Here is a 15,548-nt window from a genome sequence, read left to right as displayed (position 1 = left end):
TCCTGACTTGTGTCATGTGGTTGCTGCGAAGGCTTTGTAAAGTCAAGAACTGAGCTAAAAGGAGGAAATGAGTGACCGTGACATTCGTATGGGTGGTCCAGTTGAATTTCTGCTCAATGGCAAGCCCCAGGATGTAAATGATGGGTACTGCATAATGGTAATGCTATTGGAAGTGAAGGGGATATGATTGAACTCTCTCTTGTTGGACATGGTTATTATGTGGCATGAATGTTGTCACTTTCTAGCTGGATGTTGTTCAGGTCTTGTTGTATTCAGCCATGAACTGCTTCATTATCTGGTGGATTACAAATGGAGCTGAACACTCCATTCATTAGTGAACAGCCCTACTTCTGACTGTATGATAGACGGAAGACCATTTATGAAGCAGCTGAAGATAGTTGGCCCTTGGGCATGGCCGTGAGGAACCTGCAGCAATGTCCCAGGGCTGGTATGGTTGGCCTCCAAAAGCCACAACCATCATCACTTGTGCTAGGTATGATTCCAACCAGTGGAAACTTTTCCCCCAGTCTCAACTGCCTTCAGGTTTACTCTGACTTATTTGTTCTACGCTTAGTTGATTCTGCCTTGTTGTCGAGAGCAGGCACTACTAGCTCACTTCTGGAGGGAGGGAGGAGATAAGGAGAGCGATTGCAAATGCATGAAAGCGATGAGTACTGGCATGGGAGAGCAAATAAGCGATATGAGGGTAGGGAATCCAAAGGGGGAAGAAGGAAATGATGGCATGAATTGCAGACAGGATGAGGAAGATTGAAGTAATATAAATACGAGGACTGGGGAAGGGATGAGAGAATTGAGGATAGGGATTGCAGAAGGAATAATGGATATGATGAAAAGAACACTGAAGGAGGTGAGGATAGATAATTGTAGTATGTTATGACTACATGAAGATTCTCCGACTCCAGGTTTGACCATAACGTTTCTTTTGTGAAAGCAGAGGGGATATGTTTGTCAATTCTCTAAGAGTCCCACTATTTACACTTTTAGGTTTTAAAGAATTAGTCAGGCAGGTTTTCTTAGGTTAAACAAAGAACAAGATAAGTTTATTGAAACTATTTCCAGAGCTAAAAAATACCTAGGTAAATCACAGCCACCATTCATATGTCACATGCATTTGTCTGGGACAAGGCACACACCAGTTCAGATGGCAAGTAAGAGGATAGGCTTATAGGATTTTTTTACAGTTCATGAAAAATAAAACAAAGGAAGATACAGTTAGTGGTTCCTTGGCTGATCTTGATGCAGTGGTTCCATACTCTGACCGTTTCATTCAGCTGTCTTCCTGGATGTAGTTGTGTGGAGCAGATTTCCACTTTTTTTTCCAAAAGGATCACAGTTTGCAGTTGGTTTCTCTTCTCAGGATGGTTACTTTGCAAACCAGGCAGTACTTCAAAGAGAGAGAGAGAGACAGAGAGGGCACGCAGCTTCAGCAGCCTCTGTTCAGTATAACATTGTCTTTTGTTCTTTGCCTCCTGCTTGGTGAAGCATCCATAAAGTACTTTGCTGGGTGCATATTCCAGATAAGTTCGATTAGTTCACGTCTGCTGCATTTATTGTTTCAGAACAGATCATTGCATTTTGATGTCCAATCTCAGAAATATTTGAAAAGTCTCAGGATGATGTGAATCGACAAGGGATGGGCTCTTTCATGCCCACCCTGGGGTGAAGTGTCTGTTTTCATCCCACTTGGATTGAATGCAAAATTGTGTGCATTGCATCACACTGGGCAGTTTTGTCATTGTCTGTAGAGAGGGTACCAGTTGTTCTAAAATCCACCCAGAAAAAGAAAAAATAGAAATTGTATCTTTGAAAAGCACATCCTTGTAACAAGTATTAGGGAATTATGTGATACTATCAAGTCTAGATTCAATACTATGCATCATTAAGGCATAGTGGATTCAGATGGCAAGAAGCAGTTGATTATTGATGGTGAAATAGCATTCAGCAGCCTCTGGTGTTTCTGATCACAATGGACTGTCTTGAGACTATTCAACAAAGAAAAATGGACCGAAATCTCCAATAAGGTTATACCAATAAAGCAACATAATTTGGTCAGGTGGGGAAGGAGAATTGAGCATGGTGCTATGTCATTGAGCAAGAGCTTTGGCTGTTTTCCTCCACCACCCCCACTGTCTAGTCTACAGGCATCATATTCCAGTGCCCTAATATCTATTTGAGCACAGAATACAGTAGTGGAGATCTGGCATTCTCTCTTCCAAAGAATTGTTGCAGCTACATCAGTTGAAAAGTTCAAAATTTAGACTGATATGTTTTTGTTAGGGGAGGGTATTAAGGGTTATGGAACTGGGCATGTAGATGGACATATTGGCCATGATCAAATAAAATGGCAGATAAGGGTTGAACAGCCTGCTCCTGTTCCTATGCTCCAGACCAGGGATTGAATCTAAGACTGTCATAGACTGTATGCTTCCATACCATGCTACTGTAGTTTCAAATTTCTCACATGAGAAAATAGACACACATGGGAATTGGCTCCTTGTGTGAGGTACAGAGAGCAAGAGTAGAGGGGAAAAAATTGGGGGGTTGGGGGGAGGTGCTTAGAACCCTGACTTCTGAAGGAATACTCAATTACATGTGCTGAAATTATGCTTTTACTATATAAACAACAGTCTTGAGTCAATTGTGCTTGTGCTGCTTATAGGAGTCTTTTGCAAAGCACTATCCACAGCTGCAGCTTACCAAAAGTAAATTTTGAGACTTATACTCATGAAATAAAATGGAAGCATTACAGGAGTTCAAAGCTGTTTCACAATGACTGTGATAGAGATATAGTTAGTTTGAGTAGTCAGGATGGAAATGGAAAAGAAGAAAGACGAAGGAAACAAGCATTCCCCAGCTGATAAGATTCCTATGGAGGACAAAGACATATCGGTTATGACAAAAACCCTCCTCCTTTATCTCGACTGCTCTAAATAGTTTGCAACGTACTAAAAGTCAGAAGTGCAATGATCTCAGGGTCCTTTCATCATCAATGACTAAGAAATGCCGAAATGCACCCGGGGGCCTCAGGATGTGCCATTCATTGAGTTTGACTTCTTCCCTTTTTTTGTAGTGCAGCTGTGAAATGTAATATTATCATTATAAGAGAATGTCAAACAATAACTCAGTGGCTATGTCTATGTTTCAAGCTTTGTTGATTACTGATCAAGGTATTTGGGTTCTTTTTCCAATGGATGTGGGTCTTTTTTGAACTTTTCTTTCAAAATGACCTGACAGCTGTTCACCAAAGTTACTTTGCACAGTGTGATTCGAAGTATATTTACAAATAATTGTTTCACAACACAAATAACATTTAATACCTTTTTTTGTGCCTTCTTTTTGCTCAGTAGGAGGAGGCATTTTACTCATATTCTCTGCTCCTGCACATTTCCCAGCTAGAAGGGACATGAAGGAGAGGCAATTTAGCTTAAAACTACTTCAATTATAGTTCTTAAACCTGCAAGTAGAAGACACGTATATTATAAATAATAACAACTGCAGAGTAGGACTACTATTATAGGGGATGCCAGAAGTAATGTCATACTGCTCATTTGTTAAGTTAATTGTTATACTGCGATCAAAACAGTTCCGACATTCATTGACCTGTAATGTTGGGCAGAATCTTCTGGTCCTGTCAGCAGTGGGAAGCCTGGCAGGCAGAGGAACTTAATTTGAGATGAGGCCAAAAATCAGTTTCCCGATGTAAGACTAAACTTTCGGAATTTTGTTCTCAGGACTTGAAAGGCGAGCTTCCCAAAAAACGATGTCAGGAAGCCCTTTAGCATGCATTAGCATATCATGCACGCTCAGTAAAAGGCCCCTTCCAAATTAAGTTCCCTAATCAGAAATCAGGATGTTCAGTTTTACGACTGTATATTGGTGGCTTGCAACTGGCGAGCTTCACTTCTTTCGGGTATTTGGGGTCAGTAGATTTTGCTTTTGCCGCCTTCGGGACCGCTTATAACTTGATGTATCAGCTACTGGTAGCAAAAGCTGCATGAAGGCTGGAACGGGAGGCAGGCGAAGGATGGAGTGGGTGTTGGGGAGAGTGTCCAGGGAAGGTGGGGGGAAAATGTCCAGGGAGGTGCAGTGGAGAGACTCTGAGACTGTCCAGGGAAGGGGGAGGCTGCAGGGGGTGTGGGGGGGGGGGGTAACTGTCTGGAGAAATGGGGAAGGGAGAAAGTGGCCAGGGAAGAGAAGGGAGAAGGTGCCCAGGGAAGGGTGGGGGAGCGGGGGGAGTGTCCAGGGAGTGGGGGGGGGAGGGGCAGGTGGCGAGTGCCTGGGGAAGAGAGCGTCTGGGCAAGGGGGAAGGTGGGGGTGAGTGTCTGGGGAAGAGGGGGAGAGAATGTCTGGAGAAGTGGGGTGGGGGGTGGGTGAGTGTCCAGGGAAGAGTGGGAGAGAGACTGTTCATGGAAGGCAGGGGGAGGCAGCAAGGGAATGAGAGGATGCAGTGACATTGAATGGAGGGAACGGCCTTCCTTGTTGGGTCTCAGGGTCCTGTAGCTGGCTGTGCAATGGAAGTTTATGAGCAAAGGATGATTGGAGAGAACATGACCTAGGGCGCAAGGTCAGTGCTGTCGATGGTGGGATCCTGAGAATTGAACTCAGGGTACTGGGCAGAGGAGGAAACAGTCACAGTCAGAGGGGGGAGTGGGAGGCAATAGAGTGGCAGTTCCAGGGTGATGGTCTGGTAAGTGAAGGTTTCATATTTGGGTGGGTATCATGGGGGCGGTCTATACAGGTGGCTCAGATAATGGTCAGGGTCAGGGTGGACAGTGGGACAGTAATGGTGTCGGATCTGAGGGGAAGGAAGGCATGTGGAGGTGGATCGTGATAGGATCCAGGATAATAGGTGGGGGGGAAGAGGGAGGTGGGGGCAGAGGGTGTGGTGGTTTCAAGGGTAACAGAGGAGAGAGGAATCATGATGTTGGGTGGGTCAAGGGTGAGGGAAGTTGATGGCCAGAGGAAGGGCAGAAGTTGGTGGAGCAAGTCTGAAAGGTGACACACACTATTTTTAAAATCTGACCTGGAGAACGTGGTTAGTCAATAAGTGCAATCTCTTGAAGTGGAGGGGAGAGTCTTTTCTTGTGGGTGGAGTTCAAGGTCAGCACAATTGGCTGACTAAAGGGACACCCTAATAATGATGAGGCAGCTGGCTGAGAACCATACCATCGGTTGCAGTCAGAGGCAGGGATGATGGGAGGGAGGGAAGTGGACGCCTCCAAGGATGGTGGAGGCCAACCAACTCACAACTCCAAACCTCCATCCTCACTGCTGAATAGTCATGCCTGACAAAGACTCACGTAGTTAGTCTTTCTATGATGCCAAGCTGATGGTCTTTCTATAGAGTCTCAAAGGTAGTGGAGGCAAGCTTCTCGCACATGGCTCTCAACACCTGCCAAAGAACAATGTCTCCATACACAGTCATGTTTGAATGGGGGGAGTACCTATCTCTGGTTCTCCAGGATTTCCTTTACCTGGAAGGAATGGGGTGGGATGCCATGTCTAGACAGCAGGCAGGCACATGGCTTAGCACTGGCTTACTGGCTTGAGATGGAAGGAAACCTGTAAAGGCTTTGCGCACTACATTTATTACTTCAATGTGTTCACACATCCATTGAGGTGTTGATGATGCAGGCTCTAGGCAACTCTGCCCTGGTACTGGCTCTCATCCAGATGAGAAGGAGAGACCATCGCAGGTTGGCACAGGGCCAGGAGGAGCAACAGCCTGAGCAGCAAGAGGCAGTGGGCCTCAAGAAGATCAGGATGCTGGTGAACATGGTCCAAGGCAACAGCGAATATTGGCCCAACCATGGGTGTATCACAGGCGATTCAGTTATCTACAAATGAGCGAAAGGCAATGCCAAAGGTGCTGAAGAATGTCCCAGAATGTGGTTACACACACTGCCAGTTTCTCCATGATGACCTACGGCTGCAAGGACTTGGAGGGAATCTCATGCCAGTGGCATTTAAGGTCCTGTCTCCTTAAACCTCTTTGCCAGTGACTCCTTCCTGGGCTCCATTGGGGGCCTGTGCAGCATCTCCCAGTCAGTGACACACAATTGCATATGTGACGTGACAGATTCCCTGTTCAGGAGAGCGCACCAACTTGTCCAATTCCACCTGGATCCTGAAAGCCAGGCTGCAAGAGCGTTGGGATTTGCAGCAATCTCAGGTTTCCATGAGTGCAAGGAGCTATTGACTGCATACAGCCGACTTAAGGCCTCCCTGGCAACAGTCAGTCACATTCATTAATAGAAAAGGATTCCACTCTTTGAAGGTGCAACTGATATGTGATCACAGAAGACAAATACTGCATGTTTGTGCTCAGTTCCCATGGAGCTCTCACGACATCTACATTCTGAACCATTCCCTGGTACCACAGGTTTTTGAAGGATCTTGGCGATTGTAGGGCTGGTTCCTTGGGGACAAGGGATACCCCCAGAAGACCTGGCTGATGACACCGGTTCACCATCTTCAGAGTGCTGCTGAGGAGAGCTATAATAATGCACAAACCTCCACCAGGTCCATGATTGAATAGATGATAGGCCTCCTAAAGATGAGGTTCAGATGTTTGGACCACTCAGGTGGCAGTCTCTAATACTCACCATTGAGAGTGTCCCGGATCATTATTGTCTACTGTGTCTTGCACAACCTAGTACTACGAAGTGGGGGCATCTTGGCCAAGGGAGATATGGAGGACCGAGGTTTCTCCTCCGATGAGGACAGTGAAGGGGATGGAGCTGACAAGGGCCAGGATGTCACTGAGCCCCATGCAGAGGCCATGGCAGGGCTATGAAACAACAGACAGGTCCGTGCCAATCTGATAGATACCAGATTGACGGCATGATAAGCTGCACAGCACTCCAATCTCCCGTGACCTCAAACACCTGTAAATCAAATTGTGGTTTCATCCATGCCCTCACAAAGTCCATGGGCCTGGAAACTTGGAAACAATGTCAAACCTAACCTCGGCATGGATGCACTCATGTCATTCTGACACCAGCTCTCAAAGGGGGGACCAACCTGGCAGAGAGCTCTTTCAAGTAGAACCAGATGGATGGGTCCATAAGTAGGAGCAGCATGAGACCACCATTTGGACCCTTGAGGTCGCTCCCCCATGCAGATTGATGAGGAATGACCATGTACCTGTCCTTTGATCATCACTCGCTCACATAGCAGATTTAACTCCCTTTGGGTACTTGTGGTATCTACCCACATCTACAAAAACAGCAGGAGATACAATGACCTAGAGGAACACTTTTTCAGAGGTCATAACATGGTGAGCTGCAAGCAATGACTTGCATGAAATGTGGCCTGGCAGCACACTCACAACTGATAGCCAGTGATTAATCCTGCACATGTGCGATTATTAAGTAGTCACTATGTTGATAATGTAGGATAACTGAATCTGTGGGCGTTCATGATAAGATTATGATAGAGGCCCAGGTTTTAGACTCTTAAATTCCCACAACCATTGAAGCAACCCATATCCCTTGACATCTTTATCGTACCAAGAAGTTTTGAGGTAACTTTGGAGTCCACTGACTGAGAGTGCCTCACCTGCAGTATGGGTTGCTGAGGTGCAACCACTCCAAACCTTCCAATCGCAGCAATCCATACAAATCACAATCCTAGGTGGCCTTAGCATTAGTGTGAAGATTGTGATCCATCATTGCGTACAACCCAGTGAAAGTAAGTATCTTTCCTGAACGGACACTGCAGAGGTCTGTTAGAGTTGCTGATGCTTCACATGGACAGCCAGCCTCCCAGTCCTCAGCATGATCCAGCATAGATCCAATCTACTCTATCTCTCCTCACGCACTAAAACCCTGGTCCATAAATGATGTCCAATACACTTTCGTTGCAAACCCATTATGCGAGATCTGCTACCACCCTTCATAAGGAGACGTGGAGGCCACACAAATCTCCATGTGAGGTCTGACAAAGGCTTCAAGCACAGACCTCTTAAATCCTACACTCAAATCCCTCTTGCAGTCAAGGCTAATATGCCCGCTGCCTCCTTACTTGCTGCGTCACCTGCATGTTAGTTGAAAATGACAAATCACCAAGGAAGGCCAATCATGATTGAGCATGCTGAGCACAGTTTCCTCCAGACATGTAGTGAAGCCTCTGGTTTTCTACTGTTAAGAAGGTGGTATAGATCTTCAGTCTCACAGCCCTGAAACTGCATCCACAGTGTTCCTTGCCACTCACATAGCAGATTTAACTCCCTTTGAGTACTTGTGGTATCCACCCATACCTACAAAAACAGCAGGAGATACAATGATCTAGATGAACACATTTTCAGAGGTCACAACATGGTGAGCTGCAAGCAATGACTTGCATGATGTGTGGCCTGGCAGCACACTCACAACTGATAGCCAGTGATTAATCCTGCACATGTGCGATTATTAAGTAGTCACTATGTTGATAATGTAGGATAACTGAAACTGTGGGCATTCATGATAAGATTATGATAGAGGCCCAGGTTCTAGACTCTTAACTTCCCACGACCATTGAAACAACTAGCAGCAAGATCGAATCCAGGAGACTTCCAAACAGTGCAAGTGAACATGTATTTACTAGTGCCAAAACTATATACGATTATACAACTGTGTGCCTTCAATACTTCTAAATTTTTTTTTGCCTACTGCTATGTCTGGGTACAGCCCCTACATCCAGAGTTTAGGTAGAGGTACCCTGACTTCAGGGCGTTGACTGTAAGGGCTTTGGCGGGCATCCTCTGGTGGCTTGAGGCTTAGCAGGTCCTGGCCTGCTAAGTGTCTCCTGTCATTTGTAGGGAGTCATGTACAGGCCTTCTAATAGTAACTGCATGGTAGGATGAAGCATAAAGGAAGAAATAATGGGAGCTTGTCAGAGAGGCACAATGATAATCATGGGAGATTTTAATCTACATATAGACTAGAAAAGTCCGATGGGCAAAGGTAGCCTAGATGAGGATTTCATAGAATGTTTCCGGGATAGTTTCTTAGAACAGAGTATTCTGGAGCCAACAAGAAAGCAGGCTATAGTATATTGAGTATTGTCCAAAGAGATGGGATTAATTAATAATCTCATAGTGAAGGTGCCCCTAGGTAGCAGTAACCATAATATGATTGAATTTTACATTTGATGGAGCGAGGAGTGGTTCCGAGACTATGTTTGTAAACTTAAATAAGAGCAATTATGAGGGCATGAAAGCAGAATTGGCAAATTAAGTTAAGGGATAGATCAATAGAGATGCAGTGGCAAACATTTAAGGGGACATTTCAGGACACACAGAACAGAGTACAATCCAACAAATAAGAAAAAGTCCAAGGGACGGACACACCATCCGTGATTAACTAGAAGGTTAAAGATAGTATCAGACTTAAAGAGAAAGCATATAATTGTGCAAAGATAGGTGGAAGACCAGAAGATTGGACAGAATATAAGGAACAGCAAAGGATAACTAAAAGGTTAAGAGTAAGAGAGAAAGTTAGCCAGATGTATAAAAACAGATAGTTAGAGTTTCTATAAATGGTTAAAAAAGAAGCAAGTTAACAAGTGAGTGTTGGCCCTATAGAAAGTGAATCTGGAGAGCTGATAATAGAAAACAAGAAAATAGCAGATGAATTGAACAGGTACTTTGTATCAGACTTTACTATAGATGACATAAGTAACATCCCAGAGGCAGCTACAAATCAGGAACTGGAAAGTAGGGAGGAACTCAGGAAAATTACAGTCACCAGAGAAGTGGCACTGAGTAAATTGTTGGATCTGCGGTTGACAAGTGTCCAGGTCCTGATGGACTTCATCCTAGGGTCTTAAAAGAAGTGGCTAGTGAGATAGTTGATGCATTGGTTTTAATTTTCTGAAACTTCCTAGATTCGGGGAAGGTCCCATTAGATTGAAAGATGGCAAATGTAACTTCATTATACAAAAAGGGAAGGAGACGGAAAGCAAGAAACTACAGGCCAGTTAGCTTGACATCTGTCATAGGGAAAATGTTAAAAGCTATTATGAAAGAAGCTATAGCAGGGCACTTGGATAAGTTCAAGGTAAACATGCAGAGTCAATGTGGTTTTGTGAAAGGGAAAACTTATTGGAGTTCTTTGAGGAAGTAACATGTTTTGTGGATAAAGGGGAACCAATGGATGTACTGTACTTAGATTTTCTAAGGCACTTGATAACTTACCTTGTGGAAAATAAAAGCTTGTGGTTTGGGGTAACAGATTGGCATGGATAGAAGATTGGCTGGCTAGCAGGAGGAAGAAAGTAGGCATAAATGGGTATTTTTCAGGTTGGCAAGATGTAACAAATGGTTTGCCACAGGGATCAGTGCTGGGACCTCAACTTTTTACAATTTATATAAATGACTTGGATGAAGGGATGGTTGCCAAATTTGCTGTTGACACAAAGATAGGTAGGAAAGTAAATTGTGAAGAAGGCATACAGTGGCTACAAAATGATCTACAAAGGCTAAGTGAGTGGGCAAAGATCTGGCAAATGGAGTATAATGTCAGAAAATGTGAAATTGTCAATTTTGGCAGGAAGAATAAAAGAGAAGCATATTATCTAAATGGCGAGAGATTGCAGAGCTCTGAGATGCAGAGGGATTTGGGTGTCTTAGTCCATGAATCGCAAATGGCTAGTATGCAGGTACAGCAGGTAATTAGGAAAGCTAATAGAATGTTATCATTTCCTGTGAGGGGAATTGAATACAGAAGTAGGGAGGTTATGCTTCAGTTATACAGAGCACTAGTGAGACCACATCATATTGGTCACCTTATTTAAGAAAGGATGTAAATGCACTGGAAGCAGTTCAGAGAAGGTTTACCAGACTAATACCTAGAATGGGTGGGTTGTCTTATGAGGAAATGTTTGACAGGCTAGGCTTGTATCCACTGGAGTTTAGAAGAGTAAGAGGCAATTTGATTGAAACATATAAAGTCCTGAGGGGCCTTGACAGGCTGGATGTAGAGAGGATGTTTTGTTTTCTGAGAGAATCTAGAACTAGGGTCAATTTTTAAAAATAAGTGGTCGCCCATTTAAAATGGAGATGAGGCAATTTTTTTTCTCTCAGAGGGTCTGGCTCTTTGGAAATCTCTTCCTGAAAAGGCAGTGAAAACAGAGTCTTTGATCTAGATAGATTCTTGGTAAGGAAGGGGGCGATTGGTTATCGGGGGTAGGCGGGATGCAGATTTGAGATAACTATCAGATCAGCCATGCTTTTATTAAATGGTGGAGCAGGCTCGATGGGGCCAAATGGCCTTTTCCTGCTTCTTGTTTCTATGTTCATACATTCCTAGGTACGCCCTCAGCCTGACCTGCTGCAGGCAATGGGGTCAGTGGCAGGTGGAGCAAGTAGAACACCCTTGGAATGTTGTGGGATGAAGCCTTCGGCATGCTTAGCTGTCGCTACTCCTCCCGATGATTTCTGATTCCTCCCAGATTCTTTGAAGAGAAGGTTTCACCTAGAGTGAGGTCAAAGTGTGCCCTCCCCACCCCCCATCAACTAGACTTAATACACTGCGCCCATGACTAAAGCAACGGAGCACTGGTCCGAGTGCTGGCAGCCACTGTGTGTTCTGCTGGACTTGGGTCTCCAAGGCAGTCACTATCCTTTCCACAGAGGCAGCCAAACGCTCGCATGCCGGAGCCACAACAGCAGAGAGAACGTGGAAGGACTCCTCCAACCTTCAGTCCAGTCTGCACATGGCCTCAGGCATTTCCGCCTGATATCCTGATGTTTCCCACCTGTCTCTGCATCTCCAACAAGTTTCTTAAGGCTGGGTATAGAGACTCCTCATCTGCATGGGGCTCAGCAGGGGCCTGTTCTCCAGCAGTCCTCCGAGTGTCAGTGCCTCTGCCAGCTGTGGACTTGTGTCAGTGATGTGCTCGCCAGATTGTGATCCTGAACCTATTCTAGAACTTGGACTCACCGAGGTGACTGCATCTGTACTGGTGGAGGTTGCAGGTGAACGCCATGACGGTGCATCCTCTGAGGATTCTGAAGCATCCACCTCAGAGGTGGGGATGGGCCTGGGGTTGGTCTAGGTTGCTGTCCACCCCAGTTCTCTTGCTGGTGCCTGAAATGGAGAAAAGAAAGATTTAGTGATTGTCTAATCAGGCTCCTTATTTAAACACATCTCTCACTCAGTAGGCGCAGCTAACAGCTGCAGACTGGAGGAATCCTCACTGGCTTCTGGGGAATCCTATCTCACCCTCGGCACAGGCATGGTCCTGCTCTTTCCTGGCTATCTCTGCAGCATTTCCTCGAAAGGGGTGAGAACTCTGATGTCTGCAATTCCACCTCTGGCCTGCGAGCACTCACGTTTGGTGTTGGCGTTCTTCTCCTGCAGAAAGGCAGAAAGATTGATGGAGATGCCAATTGTTCATGAGCAGTTCAGGAGCATGTTTGCCTGTGGCAGCTGCTGCGTCCTCCCCAGTGAGAAATTAAGAAGCCGGTTGCCCTGCAACTAATATGAGATTTTGATCATGAAGTGGCTGGCACACATTCAGTCCCATCTGCTGATGAGTGCTGCAACCCAAACTCCTGCATGACATCCCTGTATACTTGTGCACTTAGACTGCTTGATACCCTTATGAGTGTGTTAGTTTGCAGTGAGTGAACGGTGCACTTAATCTGGTAGAGCACCGCAGATCATTCATCCTCTTCCTGCACTGCACTTCCTGTGTGTCTCTGTGCTGGACTCCACGGCCACTAGCCTCTGTTGCGGCCTCCATTCAGGCTGCTGTGGTCAGACAGAAGGGTCATCTGCTGCCATCCCGGGGGAAACAGGACTTCCCATCTTTGCTGGACGGCCTAGGGGAGAGTCTCCAGGGAAGCTTTGCTGGACAGTTCAGCTGCAGTTTGTTTCCACTTCTGGGACATTACAGATATCCAGGCTGAAGCTCCTGGCCTGCAGTGAATGAATAGCTGTCCGGTTGCCCTTTAAATATGGGGTCCAGACCTTTAAGCCCATAAGGTAACAGTGGGGACAGCAACTTCCTGCCCTTCCCGCCATGAGGTTCAACGTTCTCCACACAGATGTGTATTTAATGAACTGATCAGTGCAAGATCACTCGTGGTCAGCCGACCGAGTGGGTATCACTCCCACTTCCACGTCAGCCAACGAACTTAGACTTCAGAATAGAAGATTCCGCCTATTGTCCCTGTTTCTCTCTCCACAGGCACTCTCTTTCTGCTGAGGGCTTGTAGTAATTTCCGTTTTTATTCCAGTTCAGGCCACTGGCCTGAAACACACAGCAAAATTTTTAGCTCGGTGGGCAGGTGTGCGCCCGACCTGCTCGAGCGTAAAGTGACGTGCATTGATGTTGGGCGAGCGTCCTGATATCAATGTGCAGTCATGTGATATTTCTGTCAGCAGGCACGCGTAGAAATTGGCAGCACACATGCCAACAATTAAAAGGCCTGTTAAGGCGATTGAAGTATCAATTGACTGACATTTTTCGCTGCCTGTCCAACCTTACAGTTGGCGGGCAGACGAAAAGGCCAAGCTTTCTAGGAAACCTCATCCATGGGTGGGATGAGGTTTTCTACAGCAAATAAAAATAAAGTAAAAATTTTAAAGTTTAATTAATAACATTAGTAACATGACAGTCACATGAGGGGGCATGTTTTATAACATTTTTAATTTCTTCATTATTTTTCTTTAAAACACTTCATCTCCCCGCGGCAGCTCTGTGCCTCAGGGAGATTCTAAAGGATGCACTCGTGCGCATACATGAAGTTCACGCTCGCCCTCATCCCCCTGCCTGCACAGGCAGTGCTGAGCGCTGCCGCTAGGCCCGCCAGTGTGAAATCGATTCCCAGCCTCAATCACGGGCGGCGGACGGCTTCCCGCCTGCCCCTGACTGCCCCCGCCAAGCCTGCCCAACAAGAGCAAAGATTCTGCCTGTTAAAAACTCTATTCCCCTCTCCACAGGTGCTGTGTGATTCGCTGACTATCTACAGCATTTTCTATTTTTTTACTTCAAATTTCCAACATCTGCAGTATTTTGCATTAGGATGTGTGATGTAGGATTTAACACTTGATGGGCATTCTGAAGTTTTACCTGATTTGCATTTATTTACCTTCCTCATAGGGTTGAGCAATGTTCATGATAGAGCAGATTCTTCAAAAGCATACCAAATAACATTTTCTCATGCTATGTTTTCTTGTGTCCTAAACATTAAATTGATTTATTGATAATTAATCTGTGCACTTTCATTTTAGGAAATAAAGGCAAAGAGAAGAATAAGAAATCAAGAAAAGAAGGCAACAAAGAAGCAAAGCAAGGCAAACAAGCTAAAAATAGGGGCAAAGAAAATAAAAATAACAGAGAAGGAGTAAGGAAAGAAAAGCCTGAAAACAAGAAACGAAGAGGGCAGAATAAGAAACTGATACCCACAACAGTGGGCACTGTTCACTAAAAGCCTCACTTGGTTGCTGAGATTTCTGATGCTGCTATGTATTAACAAGCTAACCTATAGAGGTGCACTGTATAACGGATCCAGTGCTGGGTTCCTACTTTTAATCCTTATTCCTGACCTTCATGGACACTGCTAATCATTTCAAGGACTACAGTTGAAGCCGAAAGTGTAGATATACCTAAGTTTATACAACATTAGGCATAATTAATCCCTGCCCCACCGAATAAATTAGAAATCCAGATGGTTAGCACAACAAGTAATGTGGCTAGCCCTTTAAGGGTTAAAAAAGAGCCAGCTATGCTGAGAAAAATTATTCCATGTTAAGGGAAGTCTTTAGCTTCAGTACTGGAGATTCCTCATCAAATGTGATATGCATTTGTGCATGTTCTGGTTTCTGTATAAAATGACAATAGGATCCTTTTTTTCTTTATTTCTTTTAATTATTAACAGATTGCTGCCTTGTAATATACAGGAATGTAATAAATGTCATTTGAAGCCTGGAGAACCAACTGTTACCTTTCTTTTAAAGTATTGTTTTTAAGTTTCTGTTTATGACCTCTGTAAGAAACAGTGCACACACCCGAGCTAGTGTCATTGTTGTCAACAGATGCCACTAAACTGCTTAAAAGCACCTGTATTTCAAATAAAAAAATATATTTCCTTTACTGAGTTCTCAGAGTATATCTTTATGACATGAATATCCCTCTATATGTAGTATTATAGTATGTAGTTTGGAGAATTATTATTACTTATGTAGTGGTTCATTTCATGTACGTTAGGAGCCATTTTGATTGACTGGAATGATAAAAATGCCTGCTACCTAATCTGTCGCTTTAGTTTGTTACACATTCCTGACAAGAAGTTAGTAATGGCCAAATAGAACAGGTGTACTTGTCAGTGGCATGATACTGGTAGGTTTGTTTCATTTTCATTTTTCTTCTTCATTTACGATGCCAGTCAGTTTTTAACTGAACAATTAATAGGAAAAATAAGTGCTACAAAATTAAAGTGACAGTTAGAGGAAAAAAGAACTCAAGAAAAATGTTTGCAGTTATTTATTTTTGAGCTGAAATCATGTTGTGTGATATAACTAAAATGTTTGGGTTTT

General features: G+C 44.5%; 1 protein-coding gene and 1 long non-coding RNA gene across 2 annotated transcripts in view; one reads left to right on the top strand and one right to left on the bottom strand.

Moving 5' to 3' along the window:
- The window catches only part of rspo3 (R-spondin 3), a 117,108-nt gene extending 102,027 nt beyond the window's left edge, over positions 1-15,081 (top strand). The window contains exon 5 of the mRNA XM_041187773.1: positions 14,244-15,081. Within this exon, the coding sequence (XP_041043707.1) occupies positions 14,244-14,440 (197 nt within the window). The 3' untranslated portion in view covers positions 14,441-15,081. The remainder of the gene's footprint in view (positions 1-14,243) is intronic.
- LOC121277919 lies at positions 1,036-12,086 on the bottom strand. The gene is made up of 3 exons (XR_005943005.1): positions 11,946-12,086; positions 3,339-3,413; positions 1,036-1,783 (listed from the first exon to the last, which is right to left on the bottom strand). It is a non-coding gene; the product is annotated as an uncharacterized LOC121277919 (long non-coding RNA).
- Positions 15,082-15,548: the final 467 nt, after the last annotated feature.

This window comes from Carcharodon carcharias, chromosome 5, assembly GCF_017639515.1.
Source record: "Carcharodon carcharias isolate sCarCar2 chromosome 5, sCarCar2.pri, whole genome shotgun sequence".
NCBI classification, from domain to species: Eukaryota; Metazoa; Chordata; class Chondrichthyes; order Lamniformes; family Lamnidae; genus Carcharodon; species Carcharodon carcharias.
Note: the sequence above shows the minus strand (reverse complement) of the source record. Positions and strands in the feature narration are given on the sequence as shown.